Source organism: Ranitomeya variabilis, chromosome 3 (genome assembly GCF_051348905.1).
Source record: "Ranitomeya variabilis isolate aRanVar5 chromosome 3, aRanVar5.hap1, whole genome shotgun sequence".
In the NCBI taxonomy this organism is placed as follows: domain Eukaryota; kingdom Metazoa; phylum Chordata; class Amphibia; order Anura; family Dendrobatidae; genus Ranitomeya; species Ranitomeya variabilis.
In genome coordinates this window covers 182,020,631-182,037,346 of record NC_135234.1, presented here as the reverse complement: position 1 = coordinate 182,037,346, position 16,716 = coordinate 182,020,631, and the positions used below count along the sequence as shown (strand labels likewise).

Sequence of the window (16,716 nt, the reverse complement as noted above, 5' to 3'; positions counted from 1 at the left end):
GCTTCTGGATCTCTGTGGCCTAGGCGTCTGTGCCACACATGAATACAGTCCTTATGAAAATCTTGTCTAGCACTGTAAACAGTTTCATTGCATTTCAGCTGATAAAGTTCATCTTTGATTTTTCCTTCGGCAAGGGTATGACCCTTCTTTGAAATGATGCATCTGTCATCCTTAAATGTAACTATATTTCCTTGTTGTGCAAGCTTCTTTACAGATAAAAGGTTACTTTCAAGTTTGGGAACATACAGCACGTCTTTAACTGGGATTTTTCTGACTTGTGCTGAGGATTGAACTTGACAATGGAAATAACCATCTCCTATTCCTTCTGATGTCATATAGTGACCATTAGCTAAAATTACCTTTTCAGACTTGCTTTCATCTAGATTAATGAAGAAATCCTTATCACGTGTCATGTGAGCAGTCGCTCCAGAGTCAATACACCAAACATGGTTTGCATATGGGCTTGTGCTGACCCCAAATGCAGTCGCAATACATGCATCTTCCTTCTTTACAGCTGTTTTAACCTTTTGATGACTGTCCTGCTTTTTAAACTGATTCATTCTTGCTTTCCACACTCTGCAGTCTGCTTTAAGGTGACCAGGTTTTTTACAGACAAAACATTCACGAGTTTCCTTTAAATGACTCTGAGCTTTAGAAAAGTACTGTGTCTTTAATGCTGTTTCTGCTTTGCATATATTATTGCTAATAGTCTCTGACTTTCTCTTGTATTCATCTGCAAGTTTCCCTTTCACATATTCTAGTGTGAGTTCATCATCTGGTCTGGCATCTAATGCAGTCACAAGCGTGTCATAACTTTCTGGAAGACCACTTAATAGTAATGCAGCAACATGAAAATCTTTAATTTCTTCACCAATACCCCTTAGGCGCTCCACAATCTCTAGGGTGTTTCTGATATAGTCCTGCATATGCTGGCCATCACTTAATTTAGACTGATACAGCTTTCTCATAAGATATAGCTTATTGCTGAGATTTGACCTTTCATGCACTTTCTGTAATTCTTCCCACATTTTCTTTGCAGTATCACATTTGCATACATGTACAATCTGGTTATCATCTATGCTGAGGGAAATAGTGCTTTGTGCTTTCTGATCAGTCTCTAGCCAATCACCCGGTACTGGGTCAGGCACAGGCTGTTCAATACATTTCCATGTACCCTCTCTTATAAGTAACATCTTTACCTTGAATTTCCAGGAGCTGTAATTGTGATTTGTGAGACTTGGCACTGTGTACTTCACTGCATTCCTTTCTGTAGACATTCTTGTCTCTTGTACCTCTTTTTTTTTTGTTTGTTACTGGCCCTTTAAGCTGCGCTGTCCGGTGCTCTGTACACTGCGGTACCTTTGCGTTCCGGTGTCCTTGTATTCCGGGGGTTCCGCTGTGCTGTCTGCGCTTGGCTCGCTGCTTATTCCGGTGACTGGGCTTTTTACCATTTACTTTCCGGTGGCTGGGCCCATAACCTGTTAGCCGGAGTATTACCACAGCAGCGCGTGTTACTTCATATAAGCAGCAGAATCCAACGTAAGGCAAACTGTGTTTAATATATGCAGCTTGAACTGGAACAAAATAAGAAAGCTTTGACAGTAACTACCAATATAATCTAGTCCATGTAACACATGTCTCTCTGTGAAGGAAACAGCAGCAGACTGATGCAATCAGTGAGTGTCCTCTGACCCTTTTTTTTTTTTTTTTAAGGCAAACTTTAACAATCACAGCATAGCTGACAAATGAACACTCATAGACATTCAATGCAGACTACAACAGGAATGGAGTTGTTGCATTTAAACTTATTCCAACAATAGTACACATCAGGGTGTACATACACATTACACAGGGTATAAGGCATGGTCTCTGTGTCAATGTACAGGAGCAGCAAGCACTTTGCTGAATAGAGCCATGCCCATCCAGACAGTAAGGGTACTGTCACACAGTGGCACTTTGGTCGCTACGACGGTACGATCTGTGACGTTCCAGCGATATCCATACGATATCGCAGTGTCTGACACGCTACTGCGATCAGGGACCCCGCTGAGAATCGTACGTCATAGCAGATCGTTTGAAACTTTCTTTTGTCGTCTAGTGTCCCGCTGTGGCGGCATGATTTCATCGTGTGACAAAGGTGTGCACGATATTGTATACGATGTGCGCATAATAACCAATGGCTTCTACATCGCAAATACGTCATGAAATTATCGCTCCAGCGTCGTGCATTGCAAAGTGTGACCGCAGTCTACGACGCTGGAGTGATAATCAAACGACGCTGCAACGTCACGGATCGTGCCGTCGGAGCGATCAAAGTGCCACTGTGTGACAGTACCCTAACCCCGTCCACCCATCAGTCTCCAGAGCCCAAGACTGAGATTTTGACGCAAAATCATAGGAAGCCAGGAGGTTCTCAGCCACAGATCATGTAACCAGAAGGACAGCTCAGGTTACAGAAGGATTTGGGAAAGCAAAGTATTTAGTAAAGTGCATATCTACTGCAGTTAGTTTACGTTAAAGGGACTTGGAGCCAACCCTTATATCAGTGTTTTGGATAAGCATTCCATCCAGGTTCAACAGAGAATCATCAGGTGTTGTTCCAAGTTTAATCACTTTTTCTGGAATGAGGGGGAAAAAAGGCTTCTTATATCAGTCTGTGGAAAGCTTACAGCATCTGAGTGCTCCAATTTTTTTCAAGGGCACCCATAGACTTACATTGCTAATTTTGACCCAGCACCCAAGAAAGCCACCCAATTTTGGGGAGAAAAAAAAAAAACAAAAAAAACAACTTCATGCTGAGGTTGTTCTTCAGCAGATTCAAATTCAAAACTCAAGTGCTGCAAGGTAATGGTCCCAACTACAGAGCAAATCTGCCGTCCAACTTGATTTAGATAAAAAAAAAAATATTACTACACTATTAATAGGAAACTGCTTATCAAAGCTTATTGGTAATTACTATGCTTGTTATTCCACAACTGATGAGATGCATTAAAACTGGTACAAAGAAAAAAGTGGTTGTCTCTGGAAAGTATTGCAATCAGATTAGACCATATTGGGGAAATGTATCAAAATGGATGATATTCCCAGGACTCAAATACACATTGCCAGAGTCACCATTAATGCAATACATGAAATATACCTTTATTTTTTCTGGAACAAAACGGAAATCCCTGCTGCTGGCCATTATCCTGTAAACATCTTTGTTATCAATGTGTGACATCAGGCGCTCACAGAGCAGGTCTGATGCGCTGTTCGATGGGGCACATGCTAGAATGTGGCACCCTGGGAAGTTCTTCAGTACCTGGAAAAGGGAGACAAAGAATATCGAAAGGTAAGTATTAAAAAAAAAAATAAATCTATCTGCTGCAAAAGTAACAGACACTATATGGCCAAAAGTATATTCTTGTTGAACATCCACTTCAAAGACTATGGTCTTCAATGTAGCTATTGGGACTTCCAACCCTCTTGAAAGACATTAAACAAGATTTGGGGAATTTGCACCTTTCACCCAAAAGATCATTTGTGAGGTCAATGCACTGATGTTGGTTGACAGTATTTAGGCGTTCCAATTTAATCCAGAGGAATGTGCTGGTGTTGGTGTCGGAACTCAATATGCTATATCCCAAGTTCACCCAACCACATCTTTATGGACCTTGCTTTGTGCGCTGAGGCACTGTCATGCAGGAACAGGAAAGCGTCACCAAAACGGTTGCCACAAAGCATATAGTTGTCTAAAATGTATTTGCCTTGTGTAGCATTAATATTGCCCTTCACTGGAAATGGGGAAAGTACAAACCATGAAAAATATACCACGTTACTCATCTCCACCAAATTTTACAGTGGTCATTGGGCATCCAGTAGGTAGCATTCTCCTGGTGTGTACCTACAGGTGATGGGGCAGAGCAGAAATTTTACAAACAGGTTTGTCACAAAAAGGTTGCAGATGACAGTGCCACATTTGCCTTTTCAGTACGACCCATTCTATTGGCAAATGTTTGCCATGATTACATGGCTTTTGTATTTTTATACATCTGTTTGCAATAGGCATTACAGACACGCTCACTGCAAACATTCATATGACCTCAAATGTGCGAAATGTCAACACTCAACATGCAATTACACTATGTGGTCAAAAGTAGGTTTTTGTTTTGCTTTTTCTTCCTCATCTCAAAATCGAAATACCCAATCCACATTTTTTTGTACATAAAGTCAGCTGAATTTTTGCAGGAAAACTAGATGTAATTTAAAAAAAAACTCCTATTGGGAGCCAGAAAAAAAAAAAAAGAAAACAAAAAAAAAAAACCAAAAACACAAAACAAACCCAATACACAATCATCAGAAGGTTGCTGTGGCAGACAACTGCAGAAATCATGTAGATAAAGAGCAGCAGGAGAAAAAAAAAATGCAGAATTTATGCTACGGATAAACACTGCCTTGATGTTTACCCATCAAGTGATTAATGCCTCCGAAATTGCGCATAGCATGATTTCCAGCTTTTCCCAGAACTACTGTAGGCGATTGACAGGTCTTTCCCTATGCACACATGAGTAAGTAAAAAGTTAGTGTTTCAGCTCACCCTTGTAGAAAGAATCCTCATAGTCCAAGAAAAATCCGAGCACGGAAAATGTCTCTGCCCAAAGCTGAAACTTTACATGAAAAAGAAGAAGAATCCAGCTCCGGAATAAAATTGAGAAAATGTATTTCAACATTTTAAAATTGGAAAGCGGCTTACAGATGACCAGCAGATTATTGAAGAACAGCCATAAATTTGCAGCAAACTTATGGCTGCTCTACAATAATCTGCTGGTCATCTGTAAGCAGCTTTCCAATTTTAAAATGTTGAAATACATTTTCTCAATTTTACTCCGGAGCTGGATTCTTCTTCTTTTTCACACATAAGTAAGTGACAGGTCAAGCATCTGCAGTGGGGAAACACTGTCCTCGGTCAGCATCGATGGTCTCAATTGTCAAAGTATATTTTCTATGTAACCCCAAAACATTTCAGAGAACAATATACAGTACATGGCTGCAATTCATGCTGCCCACAATTTCGCAAGATACACAACAACAATATTCTCAAGAGGCTGTCATGTTCGGATCAGGCGACCCATGGCCAGTCCTTGCATTACAGTTTGGGCATTCACAGTGTTACATGGAAGTCTGAATTAGACTCAAGATTGAAGATCTATTAATGTTGGATATCCGTATATAGATAAATCTGTGTTGGGGCTGTACAAGTTTACAGGTTACAATCAGAAAGGTTTAAAGATTTAAGATGGGGCTAAAAAAAGCTTTATTCCTACAAAGCATAAGAAAGTAGATATCTGGGTATAAAAATTGGGATCCTTGGGGACTATCCTGCCATCTCCCAGGATGCACTTGCTTGACTCATACCCTAAAAGCTGAGGGGGAGAAGTGATGTGTAGTTAGATAAAACGAGTTACAACTTTCACCTGTTTGATGGCCTCCACCAAAGTTACAGTTTTTCCAGTCCCTGGTGGGCCAAATATGAGGTATGGAGCTGGTCTGGATAATCCACTCACAATACTCTTTACAGCCATATACTGTTGTTCGTTATTCTCAAGTTTACGGTCAAACAGGCTAGTAAAGGAAAACATACATAAACAATATAATGATAAAATACATTATTATAGTTATATAGTTATTTCAAGACCTGATAACATTTTCTATGTACACAATAAATGGGAAGACTCAATTTTGCAAACTATATTAAGTTGAGGTGCTGTCATATGTTTTATACACATCCTCTTGTACATCACTCGTCCTCCCCACCATCTACTGTAGAAAAGACCCATCAATGTAGATATCACATACAACCTTTATTATTTTACTTTTACCCAAAACCCATGATGTGCCAAGCACCATTTCCACAGTTGAGCAGCACATAATCTTCAGCACAACTTATCTATACATTTCTTGGCCAAACTACCACAATATACAGTGCCTTGCGAAAGTATTCGGCTCCCTGAAACTTTTCAATCTTTTCCCACATATCATGCTTCAAACAAAGATACCAAATGTAACTTTTTGGTGAAGAATCAATAACAAGTGGAACACAATTGTGAAGTTGAACAAAACTTATTGGTCATTTTAAATTTTTCAGGAAATTCAAAAACTGAAAAGTGGGGCGTGCAATATTATTCGGCCCCTTTACTTTCAGTGCAGCAAACTCACTCCAGAAGTTCATTGCGGATCTCTGAATGATCCAATGTTGTCCTAAATGCCTAATGATTAGTGATGAGCGAATATACTCGTTACTCGAGATTTCCCGAGCACGCTCAGGTGTCCTCCGAGTATTTTTTAGTGCTCGGAGATTTAGTTTTCTTCGCCGCAGCTGAATCATTTACAGCTATTAGCAGGGTGGATAAAAATCAATGTTTTTTTAAAAAAAATAAAAAAAAATCGGATTTTTTTGATTTAAATCGGATTTTTTTGATTTAAATCGGATTTTTTTCAATAAACTGCTTTTTGAGGAAAATATTTTACCATCCAAAGGTTCTTCCATCATGAGATAAAGCTGAGTTGTTTAACTCAGTAGAATAAAGGCTGTATATGTGTAACATTCACAATGCCATGCTCTTCCAGAGGTTTCTGTCGGATGCTGACTATCCAACAAGTTTGGGCATGTCAACTGAATGGAAAAAGAAACTAAACCAAAAGTGAAACCAAGCTAGAAGTGTGGAATTAAAGGGGCAGTATGAACAAAATGTGGAGGCTATTAATAGTTTATACAATTAAGACATGCTGCTTTTAAACACCTACCTATTGCCATATAGTAAAACAAAAAATATTTTTACTTACTTTGGGGTCCCACCCTCACCCTGGCGTTAGATCGTTGCCCCTAGTTTCGTCCGTGTAACTATGGGCGCACATGCGCACTGCTCTCACTTCTCATTTTAATCGTGATTTATATTAAAAAAAACCCTTTTGATTTAAATCAGTGATTTAAATCATGATTAAAATCATGATTTAAATCGATCCGATTTAAATAGAAAAAAATCTTTTGATTTAAATCGTGATTTAAATCATGATTTAAATCGGCGTGATTTAAATCAATCCACCCTGGCTATTAGCCAGCTTGATTACATGTGGGGATTCCCTAGCAACCAGGCAACCCCCACATGTACTTAGCCTGGCTAATAGCTGTAAATCATTTAGCTGAGGCAATGAAAACTAAATCTCCGAGCACTAATAAATACTCGGAGGACACCCAAGCGTGCTCGGGAAATCTCGAGTAACGAGTATATTCGCTCATCACTACTAATGATGATAAATATAATCCACTTGTGTGTAATCAAGTCTCCATATAAATGTACCTGCTCTGTGATAGCCTCAGGGTTCTGTTTGAAGCACAAAGAGCATCATGAAGACCAAGGAACACAAAAGGCAGGTCCGTAATACTGTTGTGGAGAAGTTTAAAGCCGGATTTGGATACAAAATGATTTCCAAAACTTTAAACATCCCAAGGAGCACTGTGCAAGCGATCATATTGAAATGGAAGGAGTATCACACCACTGCAAATCTACCAAGACCCGGCCATCTCTCTAAACTTTCATCTCAAACAAGGAGAAGACTGAACAGAGATGCAGCCAAGAGGCCCATGATCACTCTGAATGAACTGCAGAGATCTACAGCTGAGGTGGGACAGTCTGTCCATAGGACAACAATCAGTCGTACACTGCACAAATCTGGCCTTTATGGAAGAGTGGCAAGAAGAAAGCCATTTCTAAAAGGCATCCAGAAAAAGTGTCGTTTAAAGTTTGCAACAAGCCACCTGGGAGACACACCAAACATGTGGAAGAAGGTGCTCTGGTCAGATGAAACCAAAATCGAACTTTTTGGCAACAACGCCAAACGATATGTTTGGCATAAAGGCAACACAGCTGATCACCCTGAACACACCATCCCCACTGTCAAACATGGTGGTGGCAGCATCATGGTTTGGGCCTGCTTTTCTTTAGCAAGGACAGGGAAGATGGTTAAAATTGATGGGAAGATGGATGGAGCCAAATACAGGACCATTCTTGAAGAAAAACTGTTGGAGTCTGCAAAAGAGCCGAGACTGGGACGGAGATTTGTCTTCCAGCAAGACAATGATCCCAAATATAAAGCAAAATCTACAATGGAATGGTTCACAAATAAAACGTATCCAGGTGTTAGAATGGCCAAGTCAAAGTCCAGACCTCAATCCAATGGAGAATCTGTGGAAAGAGCTGAAAACTGCTGTTCACAAACGATCTCCATCAAGCCTCACTGAGCTCGAGCTGTTTGCCAAGGAAGAATGGGCAAGAATTTAAGTCTCTCGATGTACAAAACTGATAGAGACATACCCTCAAGTGACTTGCAGCTGTAATCACAGCAAAAGGTGGCACAACAAAGTATTAAAGTTAAATAATATTGCACGCCCCACTTTTCAGTTTTTGAATTTCCACAAAAATTTTTTAAAATAACTAATACATTTCGTTCAACTTCACAATTGTGCTCCAGTTGTTTTTGACTCTTCACCAAAAATTTACATTTGGTATCTTTATGTTTGAAGCATGATATGTGGGAAAAGATTGAGAAGTTCCAGGGAGCCGAATACTTTCGCAAGGCACTGTATACAGACTAATACGGCATACCATCTCCCCAAGTCTGCCAGTGTAAGAGCTGATGGTTTAAAGCAATTAGCTGATAACAATCGCATATAGGAAATGCAGAATGTGGCATATGGAATAGGTTTGCCCTGACTTCCAAAATCCCCTATACGCTTTATATAGCGGTTACTCAAAAGATGGTTTGGCCAATTATGCAGCTTTCTCACTGAATTCTCCCATACACAGGAGCACTTTGCTTCCAGAGATGTCTAGCAGCGGTTGCCTCATAGGGAACCAAAATACTCAGCTGTTTCTCTTTAGAGAACAAAAAGGACCAGCAATCTGAAATTGGACATGCCAGATAATTATCTACACCAACAATCATCTGGCAGGGAATGCACACATAGACTGTTGACCACACACTTCAGCATTGGACAAACCTACCAATATCAGTCTAATGTGTGTATGGGGGCCCGAGCCCTTTTCAGAATTACATGGTTAGAACTGAGGTCTAAGGGGTAAGGTTTCTCCTTGTGGAGAGTGACATACCAGCTCTGGCTTGTCAAGGTAAGGAGGCTTATTTACCGTGCAATGCTCCTCTGGGAAATTCAATATGCAAATTGCCTCTTCAGAGAAAAAGAGGGCTTGAACTCTATAATGCCACCTGTTGGAAGTAGCAATCCTACAAGTCACAGTCAACCCTGGTTCAAACTGTTACTTTCCACAGAAATTTAGACAGGGATTACCTGAGCCTGTCTGTATTGATATTGCTTTGTTGGCGAGATCCACTTGGAAACAGACATTCTTTCAGGTTGTCTTTATTGGCTAGATCAACTGCCCTGTGTTGGACCTGCAGTGGCATGCGGTTAAAAGTAAAGGTCACATCAAACTTCATTCCTTGACAAAATAGCTGCACAAGTCTAATAAAATAAAGAAAAGTCATCAGTGATATTTCACATACAAGTCATTTGATTTAGTCCATGTTCACAGAGTATTCGGCATATATTTCTTTTTAGCTATCATCCTTTTAATGGCCAGAGGAATGGTGAAAAAAATGCCAAGCCAATTTAAAGGCAAGACCTCCTTCTGTGCTTAGTGTGCATTACATGTCTTACGTCATCCATTCAGTGTCCCCGGCATTGTGGTCCTGTGCAAAAAAATTTCTGTTCCCTGTCGAGGGCAGAGCAAAGTACTGAAGTGCACATGAGCCGGAAAAAGTCAAACAGACCCGGCACATGCGCTGCAGTACTTTGCGCTGCCCAAGTCAGGGCAGAGAAATACGCCTGTGCCAGAGCGCGATGCTGGGGAGACTGTGTGGATGATGCAGAACACATCATCCACACAAAGCACAGAAGGAGATCGGCATCGCAAGAAGGGAGGCGCTGGATAAAGACAGCTACGCCCATCGTACCTGACCGCACTGTAGGTGGGTATAATAAGAGGTGTTTTTCTTTTGTTGCAGGCTGGATAGGGCGCATATATACAGCATATTACAATATCCCATATAAGGCAAGACCAGTACCTTTAAACTCTGATATTCAGCAAACCTGGTGACACTCTCCCCGGGTTTTTCAGGCTAGGGTCAATTTTCTTCTGGCATTGCAGCATGCAGAGTCATAACAGTGTAACATACACCCTTAGTATTCCATTCCACTTGCTCGTTCTAGCGGCTATCACGTGACCAATCAGATGTGATTTGCTTAAGGTACCTTCACACGAAACGACTTTGTAACGATATCGCTAGCGATCCGTGACGTTGCAGCGTCCTCGCTACCGATATCGTTTAGTTTGACACGCAGCAGCGATCAGGATCCTGCTGTGATGTCGCTGGTCGCTGAATAAAGTCCAGAACTTTATTTGGTCGTCCGATCGCCGTGTATCGTTGTGTTTGAAAGCAAAAGCAACGATACCAGCGTTGTTTTACACTGGTAACCAGGGTAAACATCGGGTTACCAAGCACAGGGCCGCGCTTAGTAACCCGATGTTTACCCTGGTTACCAGCGTAAAAGTAAAAAAAACAAACAGTACATACTCACCTGCGCGTCCCCCAGCGTCTGCTTCCTGACACTTACTGAGCGCCGGCCCTAAAGTGAAAGTGAAAGCACAGCGGTGACGTCACCGCTGTGCTGTTAGGGCCGGAGCTCAGTCAGTGTCAGGAAGCAGACGTTGGGGGACGCATGTAAGTATGTACTGTTTGTTTTTTTTTACTTTTACGCTGGTAACCAGGGTAAACATCGGGTTACTAAGCGCGGCCCTGCGCTTAGCAACCCGATGTTTACCCTGGTTACCCGGGGACCTCGGCATCGTTGGTCGCTGGAGAGCTGACTGTGTGACAGCTCCCCAGCGATCAAACAGCGACGCTGCAGCGATCGGCATCGTTGTCGCTATCGCTGCAGCGTCGCTTCGTGTGAAGGTACCTTTACTTGCCGTCACATACCTTCTTTACCTGCTTCTCTCAATGTTTATTCATATCTATATACGGAGACCTTTACTTGCATTGAGCGAGGCCAGGTACAGTCTAGTCAGCATGTGACCACATGTATGCAAATCACATGCATACAGTCACTCCCAATTCTACCCCATCAACAGCACTGGAGAATCCTCACTTTGCACAGTGCATGCGATGTGAGGGTTCACAAGTCTACAGTAACAGAGACAGCAGACTTGTAGTTTTAGACCGGACAGCCCCTTTAATAGAAATATTGCTACTCTTGTCCACAAGCTATGTCTGTTATTGTAGGTTAGACTCATTCTAATCCTGGACAACACCCTTAAAGGGGCACTCCAATCAAAGTTTTTGTCCTCGTACTATATTGCAATCATTATATTTCACTGTACTTACAATTGCTCGCTTTGCCTTTCTACCCAGTTAATTGTTCTGTTTTCTCTGCTCTATGTAGAAACACTATCTTGTTCCTGCATTTTTAATACCCCTCTTCAACTTCTGACTCCATCACAGACTTTTGCAGTGACTCATGATTGTGCAGGCAAAATGTACCTCCTGTTTCTACTTAGAGCTTAGAAGAATTCAGCTAGTCAGTTTATAATGACATGATATCACAGACCTAATGGAAAACATAAGAATTACCTGGACAGAAAGGCAAAGTGAGCAACTGTAAGTACACAGTGCCATAATATGATGACTACAATATATTAAAAATGTCAACTATTTTGATGGTAGTGTTTTTTTAATAAAGGTAACGATAACGATATGTTAAACTAACCAGTTCAGCTTTCTGATTTTAGATCTCCATTTGGACTTCGCATATATCATATGTTGCAATGAAAAAGTATGTGCCTACCTACAAAGACCCCCATTACATAATTGATACTCTGACTTACTTTTAAGATTGACATTTTCCCAATCTTAAATAACTTAAGACATCTTATAACATTTGAACACTTACTTCAAAGAAAATCCAAGTCTGACTTTTTCCAGCTCAACACCATGTACATAACCCTTGTAGCTGATTTTATGGGAAAATTGACGTTCATCAGACATCGTTACAAAAAGGTGATCTCCCTTTAATACTGAAGGCCGGTTTTCAGCTACACCTGGCACCTGCGCCGATAATAGAAAAGAAGCATATAATACTGCTCTGGTGTGTACAGAATGTCAAAAGTTTGGACTCCACTATTCGTGCAATGGTTCTCCATGTTTTTAGAATGTACATGTTGTGGATTCAGACTGAAGGCAGCAAAACAGAGAAACACATGTGAAACAAATCAAAATGTGTTAAATAGAACCTAACACTTAATTGTAGTACCAACAAACGTTCGGTCATATAGACCTTCATCAGTTACGTACTGGCGTAATAGAGAGCGATTAGTGGAAGTTTGTGGTAAGTCCGTTACCGCGACATCTGTTTAATCAAAGTTATATGGCCATCAAGTCGGAAACAAGGAGATCGCATATAGATGCAGTGTCCACCACTTGTCCACACCACTATCCACACAGACAAGCGGTGGACACCGCGTCTATATAAGAGTACTGTCTCCTGCTAAGAAGCACGGATCTCCCTGCACTGCTTATTACATGTACCTAGCTTTTCTTTTAACCCACTATTACTCAGCCACCATGCTTACCTATGTCATCAGTTTTTGCTCCATTAAACCTCATGCTCATTTGCTATCCCCAAACCCCAGCACCCACTAACCAAATAATCATCTCTCCTTCCCTCTTACCTCACCACTTGACCTCATCTGCAGTCCTGCTCCTCAACCTCATCTCTCCTACTACAGCATAAAACAAGCTGACCACTCCTTCTCCCACCTGTTCTCTCTCGCTATGCTTCTCCTAGCTGCTGGCGACATATCTCCCAATCCTGGACCCCCACAGCTGATACTTCCCATTAATTCCCCCTCTTATTGCGCTCAACCTAATACGAGTTACCGAAATCTTTCCTATGTAAAACCTGTGCTCTTAATGCCCTCTCTCTGCAGCACTCTGGAACGCCTGCTCCGTCTGCAATAAGCTCCATGTGATTCACTACCTGCCTATCTTGCAATCTTTCCTTCCTGAGCCTCACAGAAACATGGCTGACACCCTCTGATACAGTAACCCATGCTGCGCTGTGATAGTGAAGCGATGGCCTGCACTTCAACCACACTCCTCGCCCAAACATGGTGGAGCAGTGGGTCTTCTCTTTTCTACCAACTGCACCCTTAACCCAATCCCTCCTCTCCCCTCCCTGGTTTTGAAGTACTCTCCCTCCAATCTCCAAGTGGCCGTCATATACCGACCTCCAGGCCTGGCCACTGCCTTTATTGACCAGTTCTCCACCTGGCTTCTTCACTTTCTCTCCACCGACATTCCCACCGTCATCATGGGTGACCAACATTCCTAGTGACTCCCTCCAGTCAGCAGCCTCCAATCTCCTGTCACTTACTTCATCTTTTGGACTTAATCAGTAGTGTCCCTCAGCCACCCACATAGACAGACATACATTAATACATTAGACCTGATCTTCACCAGTCTCTGCTCCCTATTTAACTTCACAACCTCCCCTCTCCCTCTGACCACCATCAACTCACTTTCTCATCCCTGTTCTCCTCACCTGTCACCCATGTCCAGCAACTAGAGCACTCCCACAGAAGCCTCACATATCTAATCACCCACTGACTAAATTCTATCATGGATATCCTTATCTTCATTCCACGACAGAGCCACTGTTTTCTACAATGCCACTCTTGCATCAGCTATTGACACGGTCACCCCTCTTGTGCATGGGAAAGTGCGACGAAGCAACAGACAACCCTGGCACAATAACATCACTAAAAAGCTTTGTCAAAGTGTCCAGGGTTGCTGAGCAGCATTGGTAGAAAACATATTTGCAAGAGGACTTCACTGCTGTTTGAACAGCTGACATGTGCCACTAACAGTCGCTGGTGGAATCGCGATCCACCCTGTGGCGGTCAACCTGTTAAATGCTGCTGTCAAACTGACAGTGGCATTTAACACGCATTTCTGGCAAGCGGAAATCCCGCCCATCGGCACACGTGTCGCATGACTGCGGGGTGCCGATGGGTTGACATAACAACCAAAGGTCTTCAGCAGACCTCTGTGGTTGTCACTGCCGGATTCCCATGAGCGCCGCCTGGTGGTTGGCGCTCATAGCAAGTCAGCAATTCTGTAATGTACAGGCGACCTGATCATCGCCTGTATGTAGCAGAGGGGATTGAGTTATGGAAGTTTATGGCAGTTTCTAGTCTCCCATGGAGACTATTGAAGTATGCCAAAAGTAAAAAAAACATGTTTTTAAAAATGTTAAAAAAAATAAAATATATATATATATATATATATATATATATATATATATATATATATATATATATATATATATATATATATATATATATATATATATATATATAATATATATATATATATAAATATAAGAAAAAGTTCAAATCACCCCCCTTTTGCCCCATTAAAAATTAAAAAAAAAAAACATTTGGTATCGCCGCGTTCAGAATCACTCAATCAATATAAAAAAAGAATTAATCCGATCGCTAAACAGCGTAGCGAGAAAAAGTCAAAATGCTAGAATGACTTATTTTGGTCAAGCAACAGTGTGTTAAAATGCAATAACGGGTGATCAAAAGATCTTTAAAAACGACAGCTTGGCATACAAAAAAATAAGCCCTCACACAACCTGAGATCACGAAAAATGGAGACGCTAGGGGTATCGGAATATGGCACAATTTTTTATTTTTTTTGGACAAACTGGAATTTATTTTTTCACCAACTAGATAAAAAGGAACCTAGACATGTGGTGTCTATGAACTTGTAATGACCTGGAGAATCATAATGGCAGATCAGTTTTAGCGTTTAGTGAACATGGTAAAAAAGCAAAACAAAAATCAATTGTGGAATTGCACTTTTTTTACAATTTCACCGCACTTGGATTTTTTTTCCAGTACACGATATGATAAAACCAATAGTGTCATTCAGAAGCACAACTTGTCCCGCAAAAAACAAGCCCTCATATGGCTGTATTGACCAAAAAATAAAAAAGTTATGGCTCTGGGAGGAAGGGGGAGCAAAAAAAGAAAACTCCTCCGGTCATGAAGGGGTTAACTTGCTCTTCGCTAACCTATGATCTGGTTTCCATCCTCATCGTTCCACTGACCCTGCCATGACCAAAATTATTAATGACTTACTTACAGCCAAAGCTAACAGACGATGATCTATACGCCTTCTTCTTGACCGGTTCTCTACCTTCTATACAGTTAACCACTGCCTCCTACCTCAGATTCACTTTTCCCTTGGTGTCAAAAGCCTTGCCCTATACTGGATCTCCTCCTACCTTTCCAACCACATTTTAAGCATCTCCCAAACTACCTCCTCATCCCGGCCTCTATCTCTGTTGGAGTCCCTCAAGGCTACTGTTCTCCATCTGTACCCTTGGCCTAGGACAGCTCAAAGTACCATGACTTCCACTACCACCTACAACCCCTGGCAAAAATTATGGAATCACCGGCCTTGCAGGATGTTCTTATAGTTGTTTAATTTTGTAGAAAAAAAAGCAGATCACAGACATGACACAAAACTAAAGTCATTTCAAATTGAAAATTTCTGGCTTTAAGAAACACTAAAAGAAATCAGGAACACAAAATGTGGTAGTCAGTAATGGTTACTTTTTTTTTTAACCAAGCATAGGGAAAAAAAAATTATGGAATCACAGAATTCTGAGGAAAAAATTATGGAATCATGAACAAATAAACAAACAACAAACACTCCAAAACATCACTAGTATTTTGTTGCACCACCTCTGGCTTTTATAACAGCTTGCAGTCTCTGAGGCATGGACTTATTGATTGTCAAACAGTACTCTCCATCAGTCTGGCTCCAACTTTCTCTGATTGCTGTAGCCAGATCAGCTTTGCAGGTTGGAGCCTTGTCATGGACCATTTTCTTCAACTTCCAAAGATTGTCAATTGGATTGAGATCCGGACTATTTAAAGGCCATGACATCGACCTTATGTGTCTTTTTTCAAGGAATGTTTTCAGAGTTTTTTTGCTCTATGGTAAGATGCACTATCATCTTGAAAAATGATTTCATCATCCCCAAACATCCTTTCAATTGATGGGATAAGAAAAGTGTCCAAAATATCAACATAAACTTGTGCATGTATTGAAGATGTAGTGACAGCCATCTCCCCAGTGCCTTTACCCGACATGCAGCCCCATGTCATCAATGACTGTGGAAATTTGCATGTTCTCTTCAGGCAGTCATCTTTGTAAATCTCATTGGAACGGCACCAAACAAAAGTTGCAGCACATCACGTTGCCCAATGCAGATTCGCGATTCATCACTGAATATGACTTTCATCCAGTCATCCACAGTCCATGATTGCTTTTCCTTAGCCCATTGTCGCTTTGTTTTTTTCTGATTAGGTGTTAATTTTCTGTATGTAAATCCCATTTCCTTTAGGTGGTTTCTTACAGTTCGGTCACAGACGTTGACTCCAGTTTCCACCAATTCGTTCCTCATTTGTTTTGTTGTGCATGTCCTGTTTTGGAGACATATTGCTTGAAGTTTCCGGTCTTGACGCTTTGATGTCTTCCTTGGTCGACCAGTATGTTTGCCTTTAACAGCCTTCCCATGTTGTTTGT

At 41.2% G+C, this 16,716-nt stretch overlaps 1 protein-coding gene across 2 annotated transcripts in view; it reads right to left on the bottom strand.

Moving 5' to 3' along the window:
- MOV10 (Mov10 RNA helicase) overlaps positions 1–16,716 on the bottom strand; it is a 140,929-nt gene that overhangs the window by 44,198 nt on the left and 80,015 nt on the right. For both annotated transcript variants that reach the window (XM_077294911.1, XM_077294912.1), the window contains exons 8-11: positions 12,005–12,159; positions 9,344–9,517; positions 5,454–5,601; positions 3,140–3,301 (exon numbers count right to left, since the gene is read on the bottom strand). In XM_077294911.1, coding sequence (XP_077151026.1) covers positions 3,140–3,301; positions 5,454–5,601; positions 9,344–9,517; positions 12,005–12,159 — 639 coding nt within the window. The remainder of the gene's footprint in view (positions 1–3,139; positions 3,302–5,453; positions 5,602–9,343; positions 9,518–12,004; positions 12,160–16,716) is intronic.